This window comes from Podarcis raffonei, chromosome 13, assembly GCF_027172205.1.
Source record: "Podarcis raffonei isolate rPodRaf1 chromosome 13, rPodRaf1.pri, whole genome shotgun sequence".
Classification (NCBI taxonomy): Eukaryota; Metazoa; Chordata; class Lepidosauria; order Squamata; family Lacertidae; genus Podarcis; species Podarcis raffonei.
This window is the reverse complement of record NC_070614.1, coordinates 12584341-12611888: the sequence shown is the minus strand read 5'-3', so window position 1 is coordinate 12611888 and position 27548 is coordinate 12584341. Positions and strand designations below refer to the sequence as shown.

General features: G+C 47.6%; 2 protein-coding genes across 4 annotated transcripts in view; one reads left to right on the top strand and one right to left on the bottom strand.

The window, feature by feature from the left end:
• PLEKHH3 (pleckstrin homology, MyTH4 and FERM domain containing H3) overlaps positions 1 to 3138 on the top strand; it is a 44823-nt gene extending 41685 nt beyond the window's left edge. For all 3 annotated transcript variants that reach the window (XM_053363734.1, XM_053363736.1, XM_053363735.1), the window contains one exon: positions 2568 to 3138. The gene's annotated coding sequence lies outside the window, so the exon portion shown is untranslated. The remainder of the gene's footprint in view (positions 1 to 2567) is intronic.
• A 2282-nt stretch (positions 3139 to 5420) lies between these two features.
• TUBG1 (tubulin gamma 1) lies at positions 5421 to 27511 on the bottom strand. Its single transcript, XM_053363739.1, has 11 exons — positions 27345 to 27511; positions 25228 to 25340; positions 23334 to 23501; positions 22104 to 22172; positions 17243 to 17322; positions 15360 to 15486; positions 14607 to 14693; positions 12611 to 12760; positions 9903 to 10055; positions 7943 to 8104; positions 5421 to 6034 (listed from the first exon to the last, which is right to left on the bottom strand). Exons 1-11 carry the CDS (start codon positions 27391 to 27393, stop codon positions 5837 to 5839), a joined length of 1356 nt encoding a protein of 451 aa, XP_053219714.1. The 5' UTR covers positions 27394 to 27511; the 3' UTR covers positions 5421 to 5836.
• Positions 27512 to 27548: the final 37 nt, after the last annotated feature.

Genomic DNA, 27548 nt, shown 5'->3' with positions numbered 1-27548 from the left:
TATTTGGCAAAGCAGGATCCGACCATTATTGTGGAGGGAGGATTTTCCAAGACATGTAGCACACTCCAGTATCAAAACAGATTTTGGGTGTATTTGCAGGTGGCACTGTGGGTTAAACCACAGAGCCTAGGACTTGCCAATCAGAAGGTTGGTAGTTTGAATCCTCACAACGGGGTGAGCTCCCGTTGCTCAGTCCCTGCTCCTGCCAACCTAGCAGTTCGAAAGCACGTCAAAGTGCAAGTAGATAAATAGGTACCGCTCCAGCGGGAAGGTAAACGATGTTTCCGTGCACTGCTCTGGTTCGCCAGAAGTGGCTTAGTCATGCTGGCCACATTACCCGGAAGTTGTACGCTGGCTCCCTCGGCCAATAAAGCGAGATGAGCGCCACAACCCCAGAGTCGGCCACGACTGGACCTAATGGTCAGGGGTCCCTTTAACTTTACCTTTCTCTTTCTCTAACACTGCTTTCATGCAGTAGCTTGCTATCTATTATCTTCTGGAAAGGGTGTATTTTCAGCGCTTAGGGATTTGCATTGTGCCGGGGCAACTCTTAATACCTGTGCTATTTTCCTAGAAAAAAAAGGTGCCAGAACTCACCACAAACTCCTCCCTTGTTCTCTCATAATGGCAATGGCTCTCACCTAAGAGGTGCCAGAACTGAGTTTCAGTGAGTTCAGACTGGGAAAAAGTCCTGCATCTTAACAGATATTGTGTGACCTAGTCATGACCATAGCTGTCAACTTTTCCCTTTTCTTGCGAGGAATCCTATTCAGAATAAGGGAATTTCCCTTAAAAAAGGGGAAACATTGACAGCTATGGTCACGACAAGGCAGTGAGACAAGGTGGTAAACAAGTTTTGTTGAAACGACACATTGTGGGCAGCAACTGTTGGCTTTAGAAAAGGGATTCCCTGCCCTGTGGCTTGTCCTCAGTCCCAAGGTGGCTGTGGTTGGGGATTAAGCCCATTATGGAAAGCCGATTCATCTCAATAAATGTACTTTGAAAAGTGAATTTTTCATCCACCCCTCTTCCTGAATTTTAAATTCCATTTTTGTACAATCTGAAAATTTTGGAAGTCAAACTAGTGAGAGATGGCACCTCTGATTATATCGTCTCTCCCCTTACTAATGGTTTCAGGTTTTTCAAAAAGTGTAGCTTATATAAACACAAGCCCTTCTACGTAACCTAGCCCTAGGGAGGGTCAGAGTTGAAATCCCAGCTAGCGAGCAGACTATCCTCTCTAGGCCACTTGTATTTAGTGTTTCACCAAATAGATAACCATCTCACTGGTTGTCTTTAACACCCCAAAACAGTTTCTCCTTCCCGTCATCAAAAGCTTTGCTTTGCTTGAAAGCGGAGCTCCTTGCTTGCGGAATATATACAGTGGTACCTCGGGTTAAGTACTTAATTCATTCCGGAGGTCCGTTCTCAACCTGAAACTGTTCTTAACCTGAAGCACCACTTTAGCTAATGGGGCCTCCCGCTGCTGCCGCAGCACGATTTCTGTTCTCATCCTGAAGCAAAGTTCTTAACCCAAGGTACTATTTCTGGGTTAGTGGAGTCTGTAACCTGAAGCATATGTAACCCAAGGTACCACTGTAAATGTACTTTTAAATGTGCATTTTTCATCCACCCCTCGTACTGAATTTTCAATTCCCCCCTCCCAATTGTACAATCTGAAAATTTTATTTCGGAAGTCAAACTAGTGAGAGATGGCAGCTCTGACTATATCGTCTCTCCACTTTCTAATGGTTTCAGATTTTCCGAAAAGAAAAGTGTAGCCTATATAAACACAAATCAAGCTCTTCTCCGTAACCTAGCCCGAGGGAGGTTCAGAGTTGAAATCCCAGCTAACGAGCAGACTATCCTCTTTAGGTCACTTAAAATATATATAAATATCACCTTGTATTTAGTGTTTCACCAAATAGATACCCATCTCACTGGTTGTCTTTTGCACCCCGAAACAGTTTCTCCTTCCCCTTCATCAAAAGCTTTGCTTTTCTTGAAAGTGGAGCTCCTTGCTTGCGGAATATATACAGCTCTCTGGCCAGTCTGGCTGAAGGATATAGACTACCCCTTTCTGCCCCCTCCCCTATTGTCCTTAAAGGGAAAGGAGGCGGAGACTTAATCTGCAAGCAGAAGGGCAGGAGAGGGACGCGGGTGGCGCTGTGGGTTAAACCACAGAGCCTAGGACTTGCTGAAGGTCGGCAGTTCAAATCCCCGCGACGGGGTGAGCGCCCGTTGCTCGGTCCCTGCTCCTGCCAACCTAGCAGTTCGAAAGCACGTCAAAGTACAAGTAGATAAATAGGTACCACTCCGGCGGGAAGGTAAACGGCATTTCCGTGCGCTGCTCTGGTTCGCCAGAAGCAGCTTAGTCATGCTGGCCATGTGACCCAGAAGCTGTACGCCGACTCCCTTGGCCAATAAAGCGAGATGAGCGCCGCAACCCTAGAGTCGGTCACGACTGGACCTAATGGTCAGGGGTCCCTTTCCCTTTACCTTAGAGGGGCAGGAATTGGCATAGGAGGGGGAGGCTGAGCTCTGACCTTCCCCTATTTTCTTCTCAGGCAAAGGAGGCAGTGCAGCAGGCCCAGCGTATTCCGCACGGAGCTGCAGCAGGAGACTCCCGCGGTGACCGTCACCAACAGACAAAGGACTGCACTTGACCAAACGGCCAGCGATGGGACCCTGCCTGCTCCGACTTTTCGCCCTGGCAGCAGCCTTGAAGGCCAGGGAGATCTAGTGCCTTCCCCAGCCAGACACTTGTAGTGACGATACCCGTGGTACTTTATGCTCCTAAGGAGCCGGAAACGTATGTCCTCTCCTGTGTAGAGGGATTCCCTTCCCTTCCCCAACGTGTGTAAAAATTTATTTATATCGATAGATCTCCTTTCCTCCATTCGGTCTCTCGGAACAAGTAGTTGGCACGCTTCTCTCTTCTGCCCGTAAAGCTGCAGGCGGCTTGACACTGTGCCTATCGTCTGGTCTGTGCAGGCAGTGCCGTGTTTTATCCCACACATGAAGAGATGGTGAAGAACAGCGGAGGACTTGGGAGTGCTGGGTAGCATCTCCTCCTATGGCTCTCTCTTGTAAAGCTTTTTATAAAAAAACAAAACAAAATAAATGTAGTAAACACAAGCCATTGGCTGCTTAGCTTTGAGCTGGATGAAGCGTGTCTTGTGAAAGGGATTACCAGTTTCCCCCCGGAGTTTCTTGTCTCTTTTCCCACCACAAAGGCCTCTGGCCAAGCTGTTCTGAGCCCAGCTGATAGCATGTGATTTATCGGCGATAATCGTTTTTTTAAAGGCAGGGTGTAAATCTATAAATACTGTACGGTAACGGGGTGCCTCTAAAACAGCTGGGTGCTCATGTTGCATCGCATGGCCTCTTGCCTTTTTGTGCTGAACCTCTAATATTGTAGCTTGTTTTTCCGCTCTCTCTCACGGCATGGCGGATGGCTTGCAATCTGCACCATCCGTAAGAGCGTTCCTGTGAACAGAGGCTTGCTCAGCCGCAGATTTGTGCACATATGGAGTTTCCACACCTTCTACACAACGCCTAAAGAAAAGGATTTCACAAGAGTTCTGAGTAAATGAAGTCCAGGGGCCTGCTGGACCAGGGTGAGAGAGCCCACGTCACGCTACAAGCATTTTGGCAAATAGTTATGTTTTCTTTGAAGTCCACAAATTGTGTCAAGACCCGATAGGCAGCAGGGAAATGCGGAAAGCTGCTTTGAAGCACACACAGAATGACTTTCACTTATCCACTGAGCAAGTGTGTTGAGCCCGAACCCACAAGAATCTGAAGTGGCCTTCAGCCCTTGCTGAAATCAGAACTCAAAGGAGGTTACTCTCATCTCCCCAGCTGTAACCTCCAGGATGATCTTAACGCACACCAGTTTAGGCCTGGAAAACATTTTTCAAGCCTAACCAATACAGGGGGAAGAGAGGTTCTCACGGGCCCCAAAAGGTTGGCAACCCCTAACTCCCATCTCCAGGGACGTGGGTGGCGCTGTGGGTTAAACCACAGAGCCTAGGACTTGCCAATCAGAAGCTTGGCGGTTCGAATCCCTGCGACGGGGTGAGCTCCCGTTGCTCGGTCCCTGCTCCTGCCAACCTAGCAGTTCAAAAGCACATCAAAGTGCAAGTAGATAAGTAGGTACCGCTCCGGCGGGAAGGTAAACAGCGTTTCCGTGCGCTGCTCTGGTTCGCCAGAAGTAGCTTAGTCATGCTGGCCACATGACCCGGAAGCTGTACGCCAGCTCCCTTGGCCAATAAAGCGAGATGAGCGCCGCAACCCCAGAGTCGGCCACGACTGGACCTAATGGTCAGGGGTCCCTTTACCTTTAACTCCCATCTCCACTGCTTGTGCCCTACGTACCAAGAAAACAGAGTCCCACCAAAAGCTTCTGAATCCTTCCAGCAGCACTTAATAGTTAAATTCCACCTCTTGCCACCAAAAGTCCATTGTAATCGTTTTGTAGATTTCTTCTTTGCACTGATTTCTTTTTTAGAGCTTCCCATTCTACATAAACACGATCAAGTCTTTCTTGTTTAATCAAACACTCCTATTTGTGGGATGGGCGAAACACCCCCCATTTCTGGGACATTTTTTTCGGGGGGCGGATGTGTCACCTATGAGACACTTGCTACGAAAACAGCAAAGGCTGGAGTGTGGCAAGATGGCGGGAAAGAATAAAGAGCTTGATGTATCGCTCCCTCGTGTGTCAGAAAGTGACAGCAGCTGAAAAGGTTAATCTGGCAGTTTATTGTTTTTAAAGAGGGCAACGTGCGGGGCACTCCTCAGTTCTGATCACCCAGCACCAGTTCTTGCCCATCGTGACAAATCCATTTGTGGGCTCCTGTTTCTCCTGCAGTGGTTGGGCTGCGCAGAGCAGAGGGAGACAACCTGTAGCCTCATTTGGTGGCGGCAGGGCCAACCCCACCCCAGTTCCCATGCAGCCCCTGCCAAGCCGCCCTTACGCCAGAGCATCCCTCAACAGGCTGAGCCACGCTAATGCAGTTTCCTCAAGGTGTAAGAGCTTTTAGAAGAATTCATTGTAGGAAATAGGAGGAGAATCCTATTGCGTTGTTTGGAGCAAAAGAAAACAATGCCATTGCTACCCAAAAGAAAAGGGAATAAAGGGTTCCTTTGTCCAGCAGCTTTAGGAGCAAAGAATATGTCTTTTTCATCCCTGCTACTGGTCTCCATGATCCTGTCCCTTTATCAGCATGAACCTCCCTGTTAAAAAAAAGGTAGCCGGATGCTATGATAGAGGTTCTACCCTGCCTCGTCTGTTCGTCTGGTATCTTCTCACCCGTGTCCTGTCTTACGTGTAGCTACGGCACGGTTTCTTTCAGCTGCTGTGGGACGGTAACACAAAATACCTTAAGATCGTACACAGAAACACACATGCCTAGTTAACTTCAAAACGTTGCATTTCTTAATCCGCTTTGGTGCTTATTTCCGCCTGCAATTGAATACATTTCAATAAAACACACGTGCGACAGGAAAACTGCTCAGCGGAGGGAAAAGCTTCTTAGGGAGATGGAAAGGAACAAACAAGAAAAGGAGCTATCCTAATGCTGCTAACCAGACTCGCTCCAGGGGAAAATGCCAAAGGGACAGCCTGGTTCTTTTAAGGCAACGGGGGTGCAGTCAGGCCCGGGAATGGGAGCATTAGGCTGCAGTGATGGAGAATTCTAACAGGAGAGCCGAAACAACACAAGGAATCCCTTCCCCTGTTTAGGGACCTGCAAGTACCCTCACAGCCCCAGCCCTGGGTCACAGAAGGTGAAGGACGGCATATTTGTCACTTCCGGAGGGATGCCATGCCTCACTGCTCTTGTGTGCCCCAGGAAATGTAGTCGGGCCGAGTGGCAGCGTGGTATTCATCTATCAGCTCCTGGACAACCTTCCGGGAGTCGTCCAGCTCGTCAAAGTTCTCCTTGAAGATGTCCTCCTTGCGGAACTGCTCCAGGAAGGCTTCGCGTTTGCGCAGCTTGTCGTACTGCTGGCAGGTGCGTTCAAAGAGCTGGGTAAAAAGAAGAAGAGTTTGGATTTGATATCCTGCTTTATCACTACCCTAAGGAGGGACGCGGGTGGCGCTGTGGGTTAAACCACAGAGCCTAGGGCTTGCCGATCAGAAGGTTGGCGGTTCGAATCCCCGCGACGGGGTGAGCTCCCGTTGCTCAGTCCCTGCTCCTGCCCACCTAGCAGTCCGAAAGCATGTCAAAGTGCAAGTAGATAAATAGGTACCACTCCGGCAGGAAGGTAAACAGCGTTTCCGTGCGCTGCTCTGGTTCACCAGAAGTGGCTTAGTCATGCTGGCCACATGACCTGGAAGCTGTACGCCGGCTCCCTCGGCCAATAAAGCGAGATGAGCGCCGCAACCCCAGAGTCGGCCACGACTGGACCTAATGGTCAGGGGTCCCTTTACCTTTATCTTTAAGGAGTCTCAAAGCGGCTAACAATCTCCTTTCCCTTCCTCCCCCACAACAAACACTCTGTGAGGTGAGTGAGGCTGAGAGACTTCAGAGAAGTGTGACTGGCCCAAGGTCACCCAGCAGCTGCATGTGGAGGAGCGGGGAAGCGAACCCGGTTCGCCAGATTATAAGTCCACCGCTCTTAACTACTACACCACACAGCTCAGAAAGCCACGGGGGGCAGGGCGCTGTAGATTTTGCATCAAGGTGGAGCCAAGCTGAAATAAATTGGCGACTTAAAAAAACCAACAACTACGGTATGTTTTGTGCAGTAGGGTTGCTAATAGTTCCAATGGCTCCTGCTGCTCAGAATGCAACTTGGCCTCTCAGCACTTGAAAGAACTCTGCTGCTCAGTGTATTACAGATTTAGTTGCAGCGGGGAAGGATTTTTTTCACTGCTCCCATCTCTGGCTGCATCTAGAGCCTCTGAACCAGCTGTCAACAGGGGCTGGGGATCGCTTGGGATGGTCTACCCATGGAGGCTTTTAAAGCCTAGTGGTTTCATCATTATCATCATATACCACCCATTTGGCTGAGTTGTCCCAGCCACTCTTGGCGTCTTCCAACACACATATAAAAACATAATAAAAACATCAAACATTAAAACAGGGCCGCCTTCAGATGTCTTCTAAAAATCAGATAGTTGTTTATTTCCTAGACATCTGATGGGAGGGCGTTCCACAGGGCGGGTGCCACTACTGAGAAGGCCCTCTGCCTGGTTCCCTGTAACCTCACTTCTTGCAATGAGGGAACCGCCAGAAGGCCCTCGGAGCTGGACCTCAGTGTCTGAGCAGAACGATGGGGGTGGAGACGCTCCTTCAGGTCTAGTGGGCTGAGGCCGTTTAGGGTTTCAAAGGTCAGCACCAACATTTTGAATTGTGCTCGGAAACGTACTGGGAGACAATGAAGGTCTTTCAGGACCAGTGTTATATGGTCTCGGCGGCCGCTCCCAGTCACCAGTCGAGCTGCCATATTCTGGATTAGTTGTAGTTTCCGGGTCACCTTCAAAAGTAGCCCCACGTAGGGCGCATTGCAGTAGTCTGAGAGGGAGATAACCAGAGCATGTGCCATAGTTCTCTGGCCAGCCCATTGCTCCACACAGTCACGGCAACACCCTCTTCTAAACAACCCATAACCACCCACCCTTTACTAGAAGCCTCTCCAGGAACATCTTACAGGACTTTCTTTTCTCTCCCAGATTTACTTTCAGAGAGCTATCATCTTTCGGCCCTTGCTTTTCTTACATATATCTCAACAAACTTGAAACTTGAGCACGAAAAGCCTGAAGGGAAACTGAATCCAGTTTACAAGCCGTTCCTGGACTGTGATCAGTGTTAGATGCTAGTCAGGAGAGTAGATGGAATTAACAGGCATGCTGCCAGGGCAATATTTCTTAGGCCTGAAAACGCCAATCCCCTTAGTAAACGGCCACATCTGTGCTTGCACCTGGACTCACCGATGAAATGTTGGTATGGTTGGCCATCATCAGACCGCTGACCCGGTGTGCTGACGGCAAGTACGGAGACTTCCTAGAAAGTGCTACTTGGATGCTGGCTGGGCCCCAGGGAATGAAATTGGCTAGCTTCCTCTCTCGGATCCGCTGCAGGCTCTTGTGGACCTGGAAGGAAGGCAGATTATTTTCAAGGGTGCAAAGGCAGCTGTTCAAACTGAGGGACCTGTATAGAATTGCAGAGTTGGAAGGGACCATCTAGCCTGACCCCCTGCAATGCAGCAATCTTTCGCCTAATGCGGGACTCGAACCCACAGCCCTGAGATGAAGCGTGCCATGCTCTACCAACCGAGCTATCCTGACTGCTTCTTCTTTGGATCATAGAAAGGCAGGGGCTGGAAGGGACCCTGACGATTGCCTAGTCCAGGGTTTCCCAAACTTAGGTCTCCAGCTGTTTTTGGACTACAGTTCCCATCATCCCTTCCCACGCTTGCAGGGGATGATGGGAGTTGTAGTCCAGAAACAGCTGGAGACCCACGATCGAGAAACCCCTGATCTAGTCCAACCCCCTGTAATATGGAAATAAGCAGCTGCCCCATACTGGGATCGAACCTGCAACCTTGGCATTCTCAGCACCCTGCTTGAACCAACTGAGCTATCCAGGCTAGGAAGAGACTGTGGACGCTTTATATTTTGAGTAGTGGAGGACTTCTGCAGCATTCTACAGGCACCGCAGAGGTGTCTGGAGGTGGTTGGAGGATGGATGGCGGCTAACAGATTGAGGTTGAATCCTGACAAGACAGAAGTACTGTCTGGGGGGGGGGGCTTCTTTGGTCCTGAATGGGGTAACTGTCCCTGAAGGACCAGGTGCGCAGCCTGGGAGTCATTTTAGACTCACAGCTGCCCATGGAGGCACAGGTCAATTCTGCGTCCAGGGCACCTGTCCACCAGCTCCATCTGGTACACAGGCTGAGACCCTCCTTGCCTGCGGACTGTCTCGCCAGAGTGGTGCATGCTCTGGTTATCTCCCGCTTCGACTACGGCAATGTGCTCTACGTGGGGCTACCTTTGAAGGTGAGCCAGAAACTGCAGCTAATCCAGAATGAGGCAGCTGGACTGGTGACTGGGAGCGGCAGCCGAGACCACATAACACCGGTCCTGAGAGATCTGCATTGACTCCCAGTACGTTTCCGAGCACAATTCAAAGTGTTGGTGGTGACCTTCAAGCCCTAAACGGCCTCTGCCCAGTATACCTGAAGGAGCGTCTCCACCCCCATCCTTCAGCCTGGACACTGAGGTCCAGCTCTGAGGGCCTTCTGACGGTTCCCTCCCTGAGAGAAGGGAGCTTCCAGGGAACCAGGCAAAGGGCCTTCTTGGTAGTGGCACCCTCCCTGTGGAACGCCCTCCTGTCCGATGTCAAGGAAATTAATAATAATAATAATAATAATAATAATAATAATAATAATAATAATAATTTATTTATACTCCGCCCATCTGGCTGGGCTTCCCCAGCCACTCTTGGCAGCTTCCCAAAAAAATTTTAAAATACTGTAATACATCAAACATTAAAAGCTTCCCTAAACAGTGCTGCCTTCAGATGTCTTCAAAAAGTCTGGTAGTTTTTGTTCTCTTTGACATCTGGTGGGAGGGCGTTCCACAGGGAGGGCGCCACTACCGAGAAGGCCCTAAACAACTATCTGATATTTAGAAGACATCTGAAGGCAGCCCTGTTTAGTGAAGTTTATAATGTTTTATCGTGTTTTTAATATTTTGTTGGAAGCCGCCCAGAGTGGCTGGGGAAACCCAGCCAGATGGGCAGGGTCATTTATTTATGTATTTATTTATGAATGAAAAGTGGGTATGGGGTTCTCAGATTGCTTTCCTTGACACTGCCCATCATGAGCAGTGACCCCCCTGGTGCAGATACAGTCGCTCTCCTATGGCTGATCTCTCTCTAGCCACTGACCTGGGTGGGGTCCACTTCCCCCTGAATGATGTTAAGGATGGCGATATAGCAATGATTCGTCTGCCGGTCACGCCCCATGGACACCATGACGTTCTTGGGCTGCAGCAGCCGCCGCATCACATCAAGGACGGTGGTTTTCCGGACGCTGGCCACCTGGGGGCAGGGAGGAGAGGTCAGTATAGGCCAGCATTGGTAGAGAGGTCAGTATTGGTAGAAGAAATGAAATGTTCATGCTAAACACAGAGAGTGGATCAGCACAGCTGCGAAGAATTCTCCATTTCAGGAAAAGTCTTCACCAAGAGGCTATCTTGAGACATTACAGAAGAATCACCCCTAGGTTCAAAGACCATTTGGAAGGGAAATGTTTCAGCCTCCCAGCTTTAGTTAACACGCCTCATACAACATCTCTTTTAATAATAATAATAATAATAATAATAATAATAATAATAATAATAACAACAACAATAATTTTTATTTATATCCCGCCCTCCCCAGCCGAAGCCGGGCTCAGGGCGGCTAACAACAATAAAATAATACAACATTCTAAAATCATTTCATTAAAATTAATTCAACTCAAATTGATGGCAACCATTATACTAAAGTTCAGTGAAGATTGCCAAAGAAGGGAGTCAGGCTGTGCCCCGGCCAAAGGCCTGGTGGAACAGCTCTGTCTTGCAGGCCTTGCGGAAACATGTCAAGTCCCGCAGGGCCCTAATCTCTTGTGACAGAGCGTTCCACCAGATCGGAGCCACAGCCGAAAAAGCCCTGGCTCTGGTTGAGGCCAGCCTAACTTCTCTGTGGTCTGGGACCTCCAAGATGTTTTTGTTTGAAGACCGTAAATTCCTCTGTGGGACATACCAGGAGAGGCGGTCCCATAGGTACGAGGGTCCTAGGCCGTATAGGGCTTTAAAGGTTAAAACCAGCACCTTAAACCTGATCCTGTACTCCACCGGGAGCCAGTGCAGCTGGTATAGCACCGGGTGAATGTGATCTTGCAGCGAGGACCCCATAAGGAGTCTCGCCGTGGCATTCTGCACCCGCTGGAGTTTCTGGGTCAGTCTCAAGGGCAGCCCCACGTAGAGCGAGTTTTTCTGATATTTGGGGGAGCAGATTCACCTCCTTGGGCCACTCTGGCTGCCCTTAAGTGACAGAGATAGAAACAGAAATACCAGCTGCCAGGTCAAACCCTGTATCTACAGATCAAGGTCAAGAAAACAGGGAGCGAGAGAGCTCTCACACACAGAAGTCGCCACACCCACACCATGCATTTGATACCCTCTTCTGAACTGCCAGCCTCTGCGATCTGCCCTTCTGCATCTTCTCCTGCTGCTTGTGAGGGAAGGGGTGAAAAGGGGAGAAAACATCTGTATTTAGCGGGGTGGGAGTGCTGCCGAAAGGGTCAGCCTCAGGTATTACCCTTCCTTTCCGTTTCTGCACACCTGCAGGCAGTGATTTTCTCTGGGAAGGACACTGGGGGGACACATACCCCGAAACATTTTGTGATCTAATGGGAGAAGAAACTAAAAATTTCCAAAAAAATTTAGTTTCTTTGCTAGCACAGTGATCGTCAGTTCCGTTGCTACCCACGATGGCAGCCTCATTCCCTGTCACGGTGTTTCCTGAGTCTCAGACAGAAGCGAGTGTTTAATGTGTGAAGCAGGAGTTGGAATCTAGCACGGCGATGGGTCAGTTTCGGGAAGATGTTTGTGCACAAAACTTCATGCCAATGTGGAGGTTACTGGGAGCTGACAGCTGTGTAATAGGAGGCAATGCATGTTCTTTGTGCTTTTGCCCATTTACTGTGTTTATTTTCCCCAATTTGAACTAGAAAATGGTGATTTTCTTGAGTCAAAATGAGAGTATAGTGGTACCTCGGGTTAAGTACTTACCTTATTTTTCGCTCTATAGGACACACTTTTTCCCCTCCAAAAATGAAGGGGAAATGTGTGTGCGTCCTATGGGGCGAATGCAGGCTTTTGCTGAAGCCTAGAGAGCGAGAAGGGTCAGGAAGCTATCCACAAGCCTTCGGAGCATGGCGGGAGTTCCCAGCCCCGCGGCTAAAAACGAAGCCAAGACAGCGAGCAGGATCCATCCCTCTCGCTGTCTTGGCTTCTGCCAAAGCCGCACGCAGCCCCTCCCGGGTGGAGAGGTTGTGTGTGGCTAAAGAGGAGCCAAGACAGCCAGCTAAATTTTCCCCCCTAAAAACTAGGTGCGCCCTATGGTCCGGTGCACCCTATGGAGCGAAAAACACGGTAATTCGTTCTGGAGGTCCGTACTTAACCTGAAACTTAAAGTGAAGCACCACTTTAGCTAATGGGGCCTCCTGCTGCCGCTGCGCCGCTGGAGCACAATTTCTGTTCTCATCCTGAAGCAAAGTTCTTAAGCCGAGGTACTATTTCTGGGTTAGCAGAGTCTATAAGCTGAAGCGTATGTAACCCGAGGTACCACTGTACCCCTAAACATTGTTTTAGAAGAAAAGCACTGCCTGCAGGCACCATTATAATCATTGCAACCATAGACCGGACACATTCTGACTGCACAGTTCCTAGGATGTGTGATGGCTGGCCATTAAAACAGGAGGGCAGGAGACTGAAGACGGTCTCTTCTCAGACCCCTTGAGGGTGCAGAGGGGGGCCAAGAGCCAATAATGGAACAAACATGAGAACTCACAGAGCTTGGCTTAGAATCAGAGGCAGGAAAGTACTTACAGCCTGGTCTGTGGTGAGAGGGGTGTAGCCCGTGATCAGGAAGTGCAATCTGGGAGTGGGAATCAGGGAGGCGATCAGCCCGATCAAGTCATTGTTCATGTAGCCCGGGTAGCGCAACGTTGTGGTGCTGGCAGACATGATGGTGGAGACCTAGCCAAGGAAGCAAAACCAAAGCCGTAAGTCAGGGCAAGGCTTTTTGCCAACACCAAAAGGAGAACAAATTCCTACCTTGGATCCCAAACGCCTTGGTATTCGGACATTTTGGCTCCCGAACGCCGCAAACCTGGAAGTGGGTGTTCCAGTTTGCGGACGTTCTTTGGAACCCGAACGTCCGACGGGGCATCCACAGGTTCCTTTTTTTAAATATTTTTTTATTAGAAACTTAAAACATATTATCCAAAAATATCACATCCTTAATTTCCCCCATTTTCCTCCCTCCCCCACCCTTCCATAAAGGATTCCCCCCCGACTCCCCTCAGTTCCAATCTTTGGTTTCTCTGTGGATACTGTCCTCTGCATGTTACAAATTTGTATAAATCCTTAAATTATCTAACTGATTATTGTCAATAAAGAGTTTGTGTTTATTCAAAACCTGCCAAAGAGTCCAATTCACTTTGTTGCGTCATCAAGTTCTTTGTAAAGGGTTCCCATTCATCTTTGAAATCACACTTGTCCTTGTCCCGTAGCTTATGTGTCAATTTTGCCAGTTCTGCATAATCCATCAATTTCTCTTGCCATGATATCCGCGGCTTCTGATTGGCTGCAGGAGCTTCCTGCAGCCAATCGGAAGCCGCGCCTTGGTTTCCGAATGTTTTGGAAATCGAACGGACTTCCGGAATGGATTCCGTTCAACTTCCAAGGTACTGTACTGTTTTCAAGGGGCTCCAAGAAAAGGAACACGTGTCTATTTTCCAGGACCACTTCTCTCAACCTCCTCTCAGAATCCTAAAATATAACAGAATCATAGAGTTGGAAGGGACCACAAAGGTCATCTGGTCCAACCCCTTGCAATGCAGTAATCTTTTGCCCAGTGTGGGGCTCAAACTCACAACCCTGAGATGAGGAGTCTCCTGCTCTGCTGACTGGGCTATCTCAGGTCCAATGTGGGTCACAAAGCCGAGTCAGAGGGAGATGTGCCGGCTCTAAGAGTTTATTCCAAATACTTCCAAGTTTAGAAAATAAATGGAGCCAAAATGTAGTTGCTAGCCTATCCTGGGATGCAACTGTTGGGCTTGGACGTATGAGAACCAGGTTAACCAGCCCTTCTACAGGGCTCTCATCTCTGGAATAAGGCAATTAATCTTGCAAGATGTAATTGCACTCTTAAATTACCGTATTCTTCGCTCTATAAGACGCACCAGACCACAAGACGCACCTAGTTTTTGGAGAAGGAAAACAAGAAAAAAAAATATTCTGAATCTCAGAAGCCAGAACAGCAAGAGGGATCGCTGCGCAGTGAAAGCAGCAATCCCTCTTGCTGTTCTGGCTTCTGGGATAGCTGCGCAGCCTGCATTCGCTCCATAAGACGCACACACATTTCCCCTTACTTTTTAGGAGGGGAAAAGTGAGTCTTATAGAGCAAAAATTATGGTAACTACACACAACCTAACACAAGCCACTAAAAACACCCAAATACTCAAACTTGCAGAGAACATGAGAAAATAGCTGGCAAACCAGAAATGCCCAACGCTGAAATCTGAAAAAGAGGAGTTTGCTTATTTCTAGCGAGTGAATAGGGTGGGGCTAAAATGTCATTTGGGTCAAGTTCATTAGAAGCCCACACTTTTATTTGCCTGGAAACATTACGTGCCACTTTTCTTTAAAGTGGCATACAGTTGCCATTTTAAAAAGCGCCTACAGAACCAAACGTATAGTAAACAGCAGATTTAAATTCTCCGCCCTGTATTTTGACATCACCTTAACCCCCAGCCTTCCTTCTTCTGGGGCTTGGGGGTGGGGACAACATCTTCTTCTCCCATCATCCCTGCTTACTCACCAGCTGGTTAATTTGGGAAAAGGTGGGATTCTGGATATGCAGTCTGTCAGTCGCAATGCGGTTCAGGGCTGTGTTGTCTAGAACCACCTATCAAAAGGGGAGGCAGGGGGTTAAGAAGCAAAGGATGAGTACATGCGGTGAGGGAGGGGATCCCTCTGCCCGTTTAATGGACACACGATGTTCCAATTCCACCCCACATCCCCATTCATTTCCTGACTGTTCTCAGCTGAATTCTCAGCCACATTACAGGGTTAACCGTCATGGAGGTACTAGGGAACAACGTATAAAACAACAATAGAAGCTCAGGAAACACCCAGAAGCTCCCTGATTCTGACTGTGTTGCCGTACGACCAGCGAAACCTTTAAAAAATACCAACCAACTCTACGGAAATTGTTCCCGTGGTCCATCTCTCCATATACAGTGATACCTTGGTTGTTGAACGGCTTGGCTCCCTAACAAATCGGCTCCCAAACGCCACAAACCCGGAAGTGAGTGTTCCGGTTTGCGAACGCTTTTTGGAAGCTGAATGTCTGACGCAGCTTCCGATTGACTGGTTTTCGAACCGTTTCGGAAGTCGAATGGATTCCTGGAATGGATTAAATTCGAGAACCAAGGTACCACTGTATTTCAGAATAGGGTGTTATGCTTCTCAGCTCTACTACTGAGATCTGGGGGGGGGCAAGGGACGGAAGGAAGGAAGGGAGTTTTGCCTCCCCCCCCCCCGTGGCAACCCCCAATTTTGTACCCCTTACCACACAGTCGGCATTCTGTGTCAGCCGCTTGAGGGTCAGGAGAGAGTTGTACGGCTGAACAACCACATCGCTCATCTCATCTTGGTTGGGAAAGACCGAGTATGTCTGCACCAGCTTCTTGGGGTACCTGCGAGGAGAGAGACGGCCGCTTCAGTAAAGACAAACATCCTGTATCTCTCTGTGCTTTTGAAGGACTCGTTTCTGTGGCCACAGCGCCAGGGTGTGTATGACGACCCGGTAACCATTTTAGGAGATTAGATGTGCTACTGGGCTGAGGCCTAATCAGATGTTGGGGTGATGAGCATCTTACTGACTCCTGGCAGAGTCCGTTAACAATTTATACTTTATTCTTGGCTTCTTCCCCTGCCAGATAAATTTAGACATATATTTCTGCCGTTCCTTGAAGTGTCCTGCGCCGCTGATTACGGGTATCGATTGGAACAAAGATAACATTCTTGGCAATACATTCATTTTTATGACTGATATCCTCCCCGCAGAGATAAATTCATCCGTCCCCATACCTCCAAATTTTTCTTTCTTTCTTTCCAGGTATTTGTATAGTTATCCTTAAAGATATTTATATTCTTAGCTGTCAACCACACTCCTAAGTATTTGACCTTCTCTTCTATTATCAATTGTTTTTTATATTGTTCTGCCACATTTTTCACCGCTTTCATTTTACTTTTTTTTAACTTGAAACCCGCTACCTGTCCAAATTCACAAATCTTATCCAAGACCCGTGCTGTACTGACCATCAGGTCTTCCACAGTAATCACAAGGTCATCTGCATGCTTTACTTCCCACTGAGAGGTAGAGGAAAACTTAATGGAGTGGGACAAACATGTCGTTTTTTCAAGTACAGTGGTACCTCGGGTTAAGAACTTAATTCGTTCTTGAGGTCTGTTCTTAACCTGAAACTGTTCTTAACCTGAAGCACCACTTTAGCTAATGGGGCCTCCTGCTGCTGCCGCTGGAGCATGATTTCTGTTCTGATCCTGAAGCAAAGTTCTTAACTAGAGATACTACAGTGGTACCTCAGGTTACATACGCATCAGGTTACATACGCTTCAGGTTACAGACTCCGCTAACCCAGAAATAGTGCTTCAGGTTACGAACTTTGCTTCAGGATGAGAACAGAAATCGTGCTCCGGTGGCACAGCAGCAGCGGGAGGCCCCATTAGCTAAAGTGGTGCTTCAGGTTAAGAACAGTTTCAGGTTAAGAACGGACCTCCGGAACGAATTAAGTACTTAACCCGAGGTACCACTGTATTTCTGGGTTAGCCGAGTCTGTAACCTGAAGCGTCTGGAACCTGAAGCATATGTAACCCGAGGTACCACTGTACTACAATCGTGTGGGGAAATCAGAGCCCCCCTATTTTGGCAAAAACCGAGAAGTTGCCGCTTTCAAACATAATGAAAAATAACCATAACCAAGGAGTGTTTACTTGGGGCGTTATTTCCAAGGCCAAAGGGCAAGAGTCCAGTAAAGGCTGCAATGTATCTGCACCGTCACCAATGGCTCCGTCCCCTTCCTCTCAATTTCTGAAAACCTTGCAAGGACACGGGCTCGCAAATCGCTACGTGTCGACGCCAAAGAGATGCGGTTTGCTTTAGTGAAAGCTCAAGAACATTCCTTGCCTGTGGTGGCAGGCTGATCTCAGCCTCTTCCCCCCGTTTCAAGTCACAACTTCACCAGCTCCAAGGCTTGCCCAAGCTGGTGTCTGGGTGGGGCAGGCCTGACTCTGAGTCAGCCGGGCGTCTTACTCATCCGCTGGGCTGCTTGCTCTCCAAAGTAGCCTGCCTGGCTGCATCGCCTACCGCTCCCCGAGTGGCGTGTGCATATGGGTCCATGCATGTGTGGGGTTTTTTGTGCCATTGCTCACCTGTCATTTAATCTCTCCAGGAGGTAAGAGCCCAGACCAGAGCCTGTCCCACCGGCGATGGAATGGCACAGGACAAAACCCTGGAGGAAAGAATGACGTGCAACAGAAAATATGTCAATGCACTTTACAACCGTCAGGCCAAAGGCCACTGTCTGTACTCAACAAGGGACGAAGGTGGCGCTGTGGTCTAAACCAGAGAGCCTAGGGCTTGCCGATCGGAAGGTCGGCGGTTTGAATCCCCACGACGGGGTGAGCTCCCGTTGCTCTGTCCCAGCTCCTGCCAACCTAGCAGTTCAAAAGCACGTCAAAGTGCAAAAGCACGTCAAAGTGCAAGTAGATAAATAGGTACGCTGTGGCAGGAAGGTAAATGACGCTGTGTTCATTGAGTTTTCATGGAAAATTCAGACAACGCTGCTGCCCAATTGCTTTCTGCATTACCATCTTGTAACCTTTTCAGTGCCATTTTTAAAAAATAAAATAAAAAGCAAATCAAACGGTACACTGTATGGAAGGTTTCCTTTGTTTTTTAGCTGCAACCTCTTTCCTTGCCCTCACTGCTTTTATTTTATTGTAAAACCTTCCCCTACTCCGCTGGGTTTGTTTGTATGGGATTTCCTGCTTTTATTCGTTATTAATTCCAACTGATCTGTCCACTGCGTCGATGTTGACCTTAGGATTATTTTTAGCGGAGCTCAATTGTTTCGATATTGTATGGATAAACGGCTAATTTGGGGTTTGTTAGTTTTTTTGTTAACCTTTTGTTTATTTGGTATTTCTACAAGCCGCCTTGAGTCTTCTCGAGAAAGGCGACGGATAAATTTAAGGACAACACAACATCCGCAGCTCAAACACCCCAGGAGATTTGCCGCACCCCTGTCCCCTAACCCAAACTGTAACCATGTTCCTCAATGTTGCCTGAAAAAACAGAGTGGATTACATAAATCTGTTGGGGAGTCAAGAGAAGAAAAGGACCTTGAAACCTGTTTTCAATTCAGAATGCAGACTTATAACTTACAGGTTAGTAGAAAAACAAAGAATTTATTTATGTATGCTACAACAGTGGCAAGAGTCTTGTTAGCACAAGGATGGAAGAATGAGGAAATCCCAACGAAAGAACAGTGTCAAGAAAAAATGATGAGTTATGCAGAATTGGCTAAATTGACATAGAAACTGCGAGAGAAGGACAATGGTGACTTTAAGGAAGAATGGGAACTTTTTACAAATTATCTAAAAAGACACCAAAATGAACTGGACTCCTTGGCAGGTTTTGACTTCCGGAATGGATTAAGTTTGAGAACCAAGGTACCACTGAATATGGAGAGAAAGAGAGAGGGAGGGAGAGATGGAAAGAGAGAGACAGTATCAACTTCCCCATTATTATAGAGAGAGAGAGAATTAACTTTTCCTTAATTCCAGAAATTTACTGAGCCTAATTGAGCTGCTTTAAAGCAACAACAACAACTTTTCTTCCTTTAATCTACAAGGCAATACATGTGTGCCTAGTGGAATCTCATACAAGCAGAAAACACTACCTTGTTTTTGGACAGCCCTGTTTCAAGACACCTGATCACTCAAGCTTGCCATGAGAGGGAATAGCAACAGTTTCTATCTGCCTAAGGGATTCAAAGCAGTATACCTGGAGGATTTCCAAAAAAGGCAAGTAACAAGCAGAAGCTAACCAGACCACGGATTGCACACTGACAGCTAAAGGAAGTAACAAGGTGTCGCATTGAATAGAACTGCCATCCTTGACCGTGAAGCAGAAAAGCGCCTCTCTCGTTTTACTAGTGTCAGTGGCAGGCAAGTAGCCAGAGACAGACAAATCCCCAAGGTGTAAGTCTGTACGTAGAAGCAGCAGCAGAGCAAAAGTCTGAACTCCTCTGGAGGGAGGAGCCCAGAGAGGGCGGCTGCTGAGGTCTGCCAGGCGGACTGCCAAGATAGGTCATGCCTCGTTGCAGCTGCCAGCGGAATAGCAAGAGTAACCTAGAGAATTAAAACGAAAGGGATCTGGGGGAGTTAAAAAGAATTTTTTAAAAAGTGTTTCTTCTTACGAGCAAGAGTGACACACAGGCGTTTGCGAGAGCCGGTACAGCCTTGTATACAAGGCCAGAAACATCACCAACTGGAGTTTTGCCAGTCTGCTGTTTTTACCTTCTACCAAGCAGGCTCTGTCCCTCCTCAGCCAACTCTATGTGGGGCTTCCTTTGAAGGTGACCCAGAAAATACAACTAATCCAGAATGCGGCAGCTAGACTGGTGACTGGGGCCGGGACCACGTAACACCGGTCCTGAAAGAGCTACATTGGCTCCCAGTATGTTTCTGAGCACAATTCAAAGCTGACCTTTAAAGCTCTAAACAGCCTCGGCCCAGTGTACCTGAAGGAGCGTCTCCACTCGCATCCTTCAGCCGGGACACTGAGGTCCAGCTCTGAGGGCCTTCTGGCGGTTCCCTCACTGCGAGAAGTGAGGTTACAGGGAATGAAGCAGAGTGGCACGCCCTGTGGAACGCCCTCCCATCAGATGTCTAGGAAATAAACAACTATCTGACTTTTAGAAGACATCTGAAGGCAGCCCTGTTTAGTGAAGTTGTTAATGTTTGATCTTTTATCGTATTTTTTATATTCTATTGTGAGCCGCCCAGAGTGGCTGGGGAAACCCAGCCAGATGGGCAGGGTAGAAATAAATTATTTATTATTATTATTATTATTATTATTATTATTATTATTATTAATTTCAGCACTGGCTGTGGTCGTCAAAGGGGTGGACTGAGGTCTAGCCAGATGCTAGGAGCTCATCTCCTGCACGTTTTTCTTAATAGAGTGGATGCTTGGGTTGCGAACGTGATCCGTGCAGGATGCACATTCGCAACCCGCAGCGGTGCGTCTGCGCGCACGCGGGTTGTGATTCGGCACTTCTGCGCATGTGCACAGTGCGATTTAGCACTTCTGCGCATGCGTGGCCGCCAAAACCCGGAAATAACCCGTTTGGTACTTCCGGGTTTCGGCGGTCCATAACCTGAAAAAACACAACCTGAAGCATCTGTAACCCAAGGTATGACTGTAGTTCAGTTGTCAGTGAGAGGGTTTTTAATGCTATACATTTCACCGTTTCCCACATCTGAACAGCTTTCCCTACTTCCAAGCTGCTACTTATTCAATGTGGTAAGGCACACATAAACCTGAATGGTATGTTTATGTCCTCCCCCAAAGTGCAAATTATTAGCTGGGGGTGAGCTGCAATTTAGATAAGGAAAAATCGGCGGCGGGGGTGGGTGTTAAAACATATTTCCCTTGAGCCACTCCTTCAATTGGCCACGTACCTCTGTACTGCTTTGAGCTAAGCAAAGGAGGGGGGAAGAATGCGAGAGAGTCAGTCACAAATCTCTGCCACAACCCTGACTGGGTGATCTTCTTTGAGCAGTTATCTCCACCACTCAGCCTAACGTGGGTCGCATGGTTGTTGCGAGAATTAAAAAAAGGGATAGTGAAGGAAGCCACAACCACATATCCCAGCTTGCGCTCTTTGGAAGAAAGGCAGGATTTAAACAAACAACAACAACGCAATTATTTAGTGATGTGGATTAAAAGACAGCCAAATTTAGCCTGCCTGTACGTGAGTAGAAGTTTGTTTTTGAAGAGCAAAACACAGAGGGTGGGAGTGAAGAACTACTGAGCTATTTTGGAACAAGCATGCAGGAAAAGGCCTCAAAGAGGGACAAAAGCAGTATACAGTGGTACCTCTGGTTGCGAACGGGATCCGTTCTGGAGGCCCATTCACAACCTGAAAAGAACGCAACCCGCATCTGCGCATGCGCAGGTCGCGATTCGCTGCTTCTGCACATGCGCGTGACGTCATTTTGCGTGTCTGCGCATGCGCGAGCAGCAAAACCCGGAAGTAACCTGTTCCGGTACTTCCGGGTCGCCGCGGGATGCAACCTGAAAATGCTCAACCTGAAACAAGCGTAACATGAGGTATGACTGTATCCCTGCTAAAGATTCGGAACAAACGGACTGGAATCCACCTGGAGAGAAACAGATGCTTCCAACAGAAAAGTCTAGGAAAACATTCACCTTTGGTGGACGTGTCCCAGGATGAAGGCTTTCTGGGAAATGATATATAATGAATTGAAAAAGGTATTTAAATATACCTTCTTGAAGAAACCAGAGGCCTTTCTCTTGGGCATGGCCGGCCAAGTGGTGCCAAAGAAGGACAGAACTTTTTTCATGTATGCTACAACAGCAGCAAGAATACTCATCGCAAAGTATTGGAAGACGCAAGATCTACCCACTCTGGAAGAATGGCAGATGAAGCTGATTGACTGTATGGGACTGGCAGAAATGACGAGCAAAATCCGTGACCAGGGAGAAGAGTCGGCAGAAGAAGATTGGAAAAAATTTAAGGACTATTTACAGAAATACTGCAAAATTAAGGAAAGTTAAATGGTGTTGGATTGAAATTGAGTGGTTTCTAGCTGTAATGATATAAAGGAACATAGATGGGAAAAAAGGGTTTGAAAAATAAGGTAATGTTATAAGCTGTAATGCTTTAAATGAAGGATTTGCTGAACAAATAACCTTAATTGGGATACAAGGAGGAGAAGTATGAGGAGGTCTGAGAAATTTGGTATTTAAAAGTATGATTTATGAACTTTATGTCTTTTTTAATGTTTTTGTTTGTTCTGTTTTTGTTTTTTGTTTAAAAAATTGGAAAATTTAATAAATATTCTTTTAAAAAAAAGAAAGAAAAGTCTAGGAAAACAGACCAGGAAGGCCTCCTTGGACCAGCAAAATGCCAGCCATAGCTGTGTTTTGGACAGTCCTGAAGGCAGTCCCTCCCTCCTTGCTTCTCAAGGTTTCTCTTACCTCTAAGCTGTCACTGCCGTCAGCTTCTCTGTCGATAATGTCAAATATATCTTCATGGATCTTTTCTCCCTGAAGAAAGAATCGCAAAACAAACCCAAATATTTATCCTCCGTTTGACTTTTTAAGCCGATAGAAAATTAGAAAACTATGAAACTAAACCCTACTGTTGATTATATCTTCCATTCAAGCAGTTAAAAACAATGAGACATGATGCTATTTTGAAGGGGGTATCTTTGCCCCCCTTCAAAAGGAACCAAGGCTGTTTCCATACCTGAGCCAGCAATAACCAGGTATAGAAACAGCAAAAATTGCCTACAATAGAAGAATGGCAGTACAAGGTTATGGGGTACGCAGAAATAGCCAAATTAACAGCAAAAATTCGACATCAGGGGGATGAAACATATCAAAAAGAATGGGGGAAATTTATATTATATATAGAGAAGATGATGTGAAATAGGGAACCGGCAGAATTAAAATAATATCTCATAACGGGAAAATACAAGAAATTTACTGATAATATCAAAATGAATTAAAAATGTATATTAGGATTATTATTGGACAATATTTGTAAATGAATATAGACAGACAGCAAGAATTTGTATATATAGAAAGATTTATTTGTTTACAGACATTTAATGGAAAAAATGAAGAAGAACAATCTTGTGGAAAATGGACAAAGACAATGCGAAAAGTCAAAGAGGACACAAAAAAGCCAGAAGAAGGAAGGAGGGAAGTCAGCTCGGGAGAGCAAGAACAAATGTGAAATACAGTGGTACCTTGCAAGACAAATGCCTCGCAAGACAAAAAACTCGCTAGACGAAAGGGTTTTTTGTTTTTTGAGCTGCTTCGCAAGACGATTTTCCCTATGGGCTTGCTTCGCAAGACGGAAACGTCTTGCAAGTTTGTTTCCTTTTTCTTAACACCGTTAATACAGTTGCGACTTGACTTCGAGGAGCAACTCATAGAACGCGGTGTGTTAGCCTTTTTTGAGGTTTTTAAAGACTTTGGTGATTTTTGAAGCTTTTCCAAAACTTTCCCGACACCGTGCTTCGCAAGACGAAAAAAATCGCAAGACGACAAAACAAGACAAGACGAATTAATTTCGTCTTGCGAGGCACCACTGTATAATATATGTGTATGTACAGTATGTAACTAAAAATTCAATAAAGATCATCTGGGGGGGGGGAAGGAACCACGGTTGCTCAGCCCCCAGTTCTGTGACCTTCTTACCTGTGAAAAGCCACTGGCCCAGTTATTCCCAGCCCCGCCGCCATGCTCAGACAGGTATATATTTTCTGGGTTGTACAGGTTGGCATATGGAGAGTTCAGGATGGAATGGATCACTCGTGGCTCCAGGTCTAGGAGGACAGCTCGAGGGATATAGTGTTCATCGTCTGCCTGTTAACAGGAAACGCAAGCACCTTGAACCAAAAGGACAACAGCACACACAAAAAAAAACACTCTGCCCCTTCCAGGAATTTTCTGCTGGCAAACCTGTAATCGTAAAGTGAGTGCCACACATAGCGACAATTGCCACAAGAGGGCACAGCGGATGCACCTTACCAGTTGCTGCTATTTTGTCTTTTTTATAAAAATGGTTTCATATTTCAGTAAAATAAACGTACAGTGGTGCCTCGGGTTAAGTACTTAATTCATTCAGGAGGTCCATTCTTAACCTGAAACTGTTCTTAACCTGAAGCACCACTTTAGCTAATGGGGCCTCCTGCTGCCGCCGTGCTGCTGGAGCACGATTTCTGTTCTCATCCTTAAGCAAAGTTCTTAAACCAAGGTACTATTTCTGGGTTAGCAGAGTCTGTAACCTGAAGTGTCTGTAACCTGAAGCATCTGTAACCCGATGTACCACTGTATTCAAACAGATGCAATGTACAGGCATAATAAACACTTAGTTTATCTGCCCAGATATTATACGGCCTCGGCTCAGTATACCCGAGGGAGCATCTCTACCCCCATTGCTCAGCCCAGCCGCTGAGGTTCAGTTCAGAGGGCCTTCTGGCAGTTCCCTCATTGCAAGAAGTGAGGCTACAGGGAACCAGGCAGAGGGCCTTCTTGGTAGTGGCGCCTGCCCTATGGAGCAGCCTCCTGTCAGATGCCAAGGAAATAAACAACTGACTTTTAGAAGACATCTGAAGGCAGCCCTTGTATAGGGAAGTTTTTAATGTTTGATGTCGTACTGTGTTCTAATGGAAGCCACCCAGAGTGGCTAGGGCAGGGGTCTGCAAACCGCGGCTCCGGAGCCGCATGTGGCTCTTTTACACCTTTGCCGCGGCTCCGGGGCAGATACTAGAGAGGGGAGGAGGCACATGTGGCGGGCGCTGTACTGGCTGTGACGTCGCATGGGGGCGGTGCGTGCGTTAGTCACGCACCGTCCCGACATCACCTTCCCACCCACTGTCAGATCGGACATTAAGGTAAGAAACAATATATTTGTTTTAAATGTCGCAATGGTTTTGCGGCTCCCAGTTTTTTTTCCTTCGGAAACGGGTCCAAGTGGCTCTTTTTGTCTTAAAGGTTGCAGACCCCTGGGCTAGGGCAACCCAATAAGAGGGGAGGTATATAAATAAATAGGGACGCGGGTGGCACTGTGGGTAAAAGTCTCAGCGCCTAGGGCTTGCCGATCGAAAGGTCGGCGGTTCGAATCCCTGCGGTGGGGTGCGCTCCCGTTGCTCGGTCCCAGCGCCTGCCAACCTAGCAGTTCGAAAGCACCCCCGGGTGCAAGTAGATAAATAGGGACCGCTCACTAGCGGGAAGGTAAACGGCGTTTCCGTGTGCGGCTCTGGCTTGCCAGAGCAGCGATGTCACGCTGGCCACGTGACCCGGAAGTGTCTCCGGACAGCGCTGGCCCCCGGCCTCTTGAGTGAGATGGGCGCACAACCCTAGAGTCTGTCAAGACTGGCCCGTACGGGCAGGGGTACCTTTACCTTTACCTTATATAAATAAATTATGATTATTCTGCCTGCTTGCTATGACACTTCTCCTTTCACTTTACTCTTGGCTGCTGTGTCCACTTCCCACTTGTAGCAGAGCATTTTGTTCATTGCAGAATCAGAGGGAGGCTACCTCACCTCAGAACCCACAAGGCAGAGGGAACAGAAGCCTATTGTACCTGGTAAAAGAAGACATCTTTTCGGTCAGTGCCCTCGGTGGCAAACTCCTCCACAATGCCCTCAGGGCTGATGCCATGCTCTGCGCAGAGCTGCTTCCAGAATTCAAAGCCAACTGCAACAGGAACGAAAGCATTATGGTGGTAATAATAATAATAATAATAATAATAATAATAATAATAATAATAATTTATTATTTATACCCTCCCTTGCCATCAAGTACAAAGTACAAAGACATCGCCCTACTACTAAGGGCGAAATAATGCGTGCGCAGTGGCAGCTGCAATCTCTGTCCCACAGAATTTTGACGATACAATACTAGCCCATGAAAATAAGCCCATGAAGTTACCAGCTTACTTAAAAAAAAACCCAAAACTAGCCTGCATTGGGGGGGGGGGGCTGCAGAGGAGGAAGAGTGAGTTGCATGACTTTATAAATTTAATAAAGAAAGAAATGAAATACAGTGGTGCCCCGCAAGACGAATGCCTCGCAAGACGAAAAACCCGCTAGGCGAAAGGGTTTTCCGTTTTTGAGTTGCTTCGCAAGACGATTTTCCCTATGGGCTTGCTTCGCAAGACAAAACGTCTTGCTAGTCTTGCGATTTTTCCCCCGCTTCCCCCCCCCTTTTTCTAAGCCGCTAATAGCCTTTTAGCAGCTAAGCCGCTAAGCCTTTAATAGCCGCTAAGCCGCTAAACCGCTAATAGCGCTAATCCGCTAAGCGGGTTGCTTCGCAAGACGAAAAAACCGCTAGATGAAGAGAATCGCGGAACGGATTATTTTTGTCTTGCGAGGCACCACTGCATGCATCATCTTTGGTGCAAAAATGGTCCTCAGGCAGGAGGCAAGTAGCCTGAGGTATTCCACCTGCTGTACAACACAGTGCCAGTTCCTTCTCCCCCCCCCAGCCCCCCCAATTCCACAGGGACTAGCAGCCTTGGCAACACAAGAGAGTCAGAGACTCAGCCCCTGCACTGTTTTTTACCGCTCCCAGCCCCACTACATTTTCCCTTCTAATGAAATGGCAGGTGCCATGCTGTTTATTTCCTTGCAATCATTGGTGCGGCTTTAACAGATTTATACATATAGGTTTAATTCGAGAAATACTTTATTTCAATGATTTGTGTTTCCTCTTCCCCGTCCCCCCCACCCCTACGGCTGCTCTGTGTTCAGGCTGTTCTTGATTTTATCTGTAAGCCGCCTCGAGTCCCTGTTCAGGGGGAAAGACATGGTCTTAAATAAATATACGGTAGAGCAGGAGACCCTTAGTCTCAGGGGTCGTGAGTTCAAGCCCCATGTCAGGCAAAAGTATACCTGAAGGGACGTCTCCACCCCCCATCGTTCAGCCTGGACACTAAGGTCCAGCTCCGAGGGCCTTCTGGCAGTTCCCTTCCTGCAAAAAGTGAAGCTACTGGGAACCAGGCAGAGGGTCTTCTCGGTGGTGGCGCCTGCCCTGTGAAACGCCCTCCCATCAGATGTCAAGGAAATAAGCAACTATCTGACTTTTAGAAGACATCTGAAGGCAGCCCTGTTTAGGGAAGTTTTAAATGTCTGATGTTTTATTTTATTTTTAATATTTTGTTGGAAGCCGCCCAGAGTGGCTGGGGTATAAAGAAATAAATAATAATAACAACAACAACTACAGTGGTACCTCGGGTTAAGTACTTAATTCGTTCCGGAGGTCCGTACTTAACCTGAAACTGTTCTTAACCTGAAGCACCACTTTAGCTAATGGGGCCTCCTGCTGCTGCTGCGCCGCCGGAACACGATTTCTGTTCTCATCCTGAAGCCAAGTTCTTAACCCAAGGTAATATTTATGGATTAGCAGAGTCTGTAACCTGAAGCGTCTGTAACCTGAAGTGTATGTAACCCAAGGTACCACTGTATTATTATTATTATTATCATTATTATTCCTGCATTGCAGAAGGGCTGGACCAGATGGCCCTTGGCGTACCTTCCAAATCTTCAACTCAAGTGTCTAGTCCTCAACACTTTTCCGGCCCCGCCCCAATAGAACGCGGCCAACGCCAGGCCCCGCCCCTTTAGAACCTTCGCTGTCCCCACGGCTCCCTCCCCCGCCCTGTGCGCTTTTCCATAGACCTCCCCCGCATCCCGGCCTTACTTTGGTTGCCGCATTGCCCCAGCTGCAGAGTGATGATCTCCCGCGGCATGGCGGCTCCGGCCCCTGCTCCTCCCGGGCCTGAGACGCGTCCCCTTCTTAAAAAAAAAATAAAGAATAAAATAAATGCCGTTTGCAGCCCCGCTGCGCTTCTTTCCGCCTTCACCTCCTCCTCACACCCTATGAATCCGGTATATAAATATATAT

Excerpts from the sequence above, each read along its gene's own strand:
- TUBG1 (XM_053363739.1), bottom strand. The coding sequence starts at position 27,393 with ATGCCGCGGGAGATCATCACTCTGCAGCTGGGGCAATGCGGCAACCAA. Across the intron at positions 23,502-25,227 it reads AAGATGTCTTCTTTTACCAG|GCAGACGATGAACACTATAT; the intron begins GTACAATAGGCT and ends TCCTGTTAACAG. Across the intron at positions 12,761-14,606 it reads TTTCCCAAATTAACCAGCTG|GTCTCCACCATCATGTCTGC; the intron begins GTGAGTAAGCAG and ends TTCCTTGGCTAG.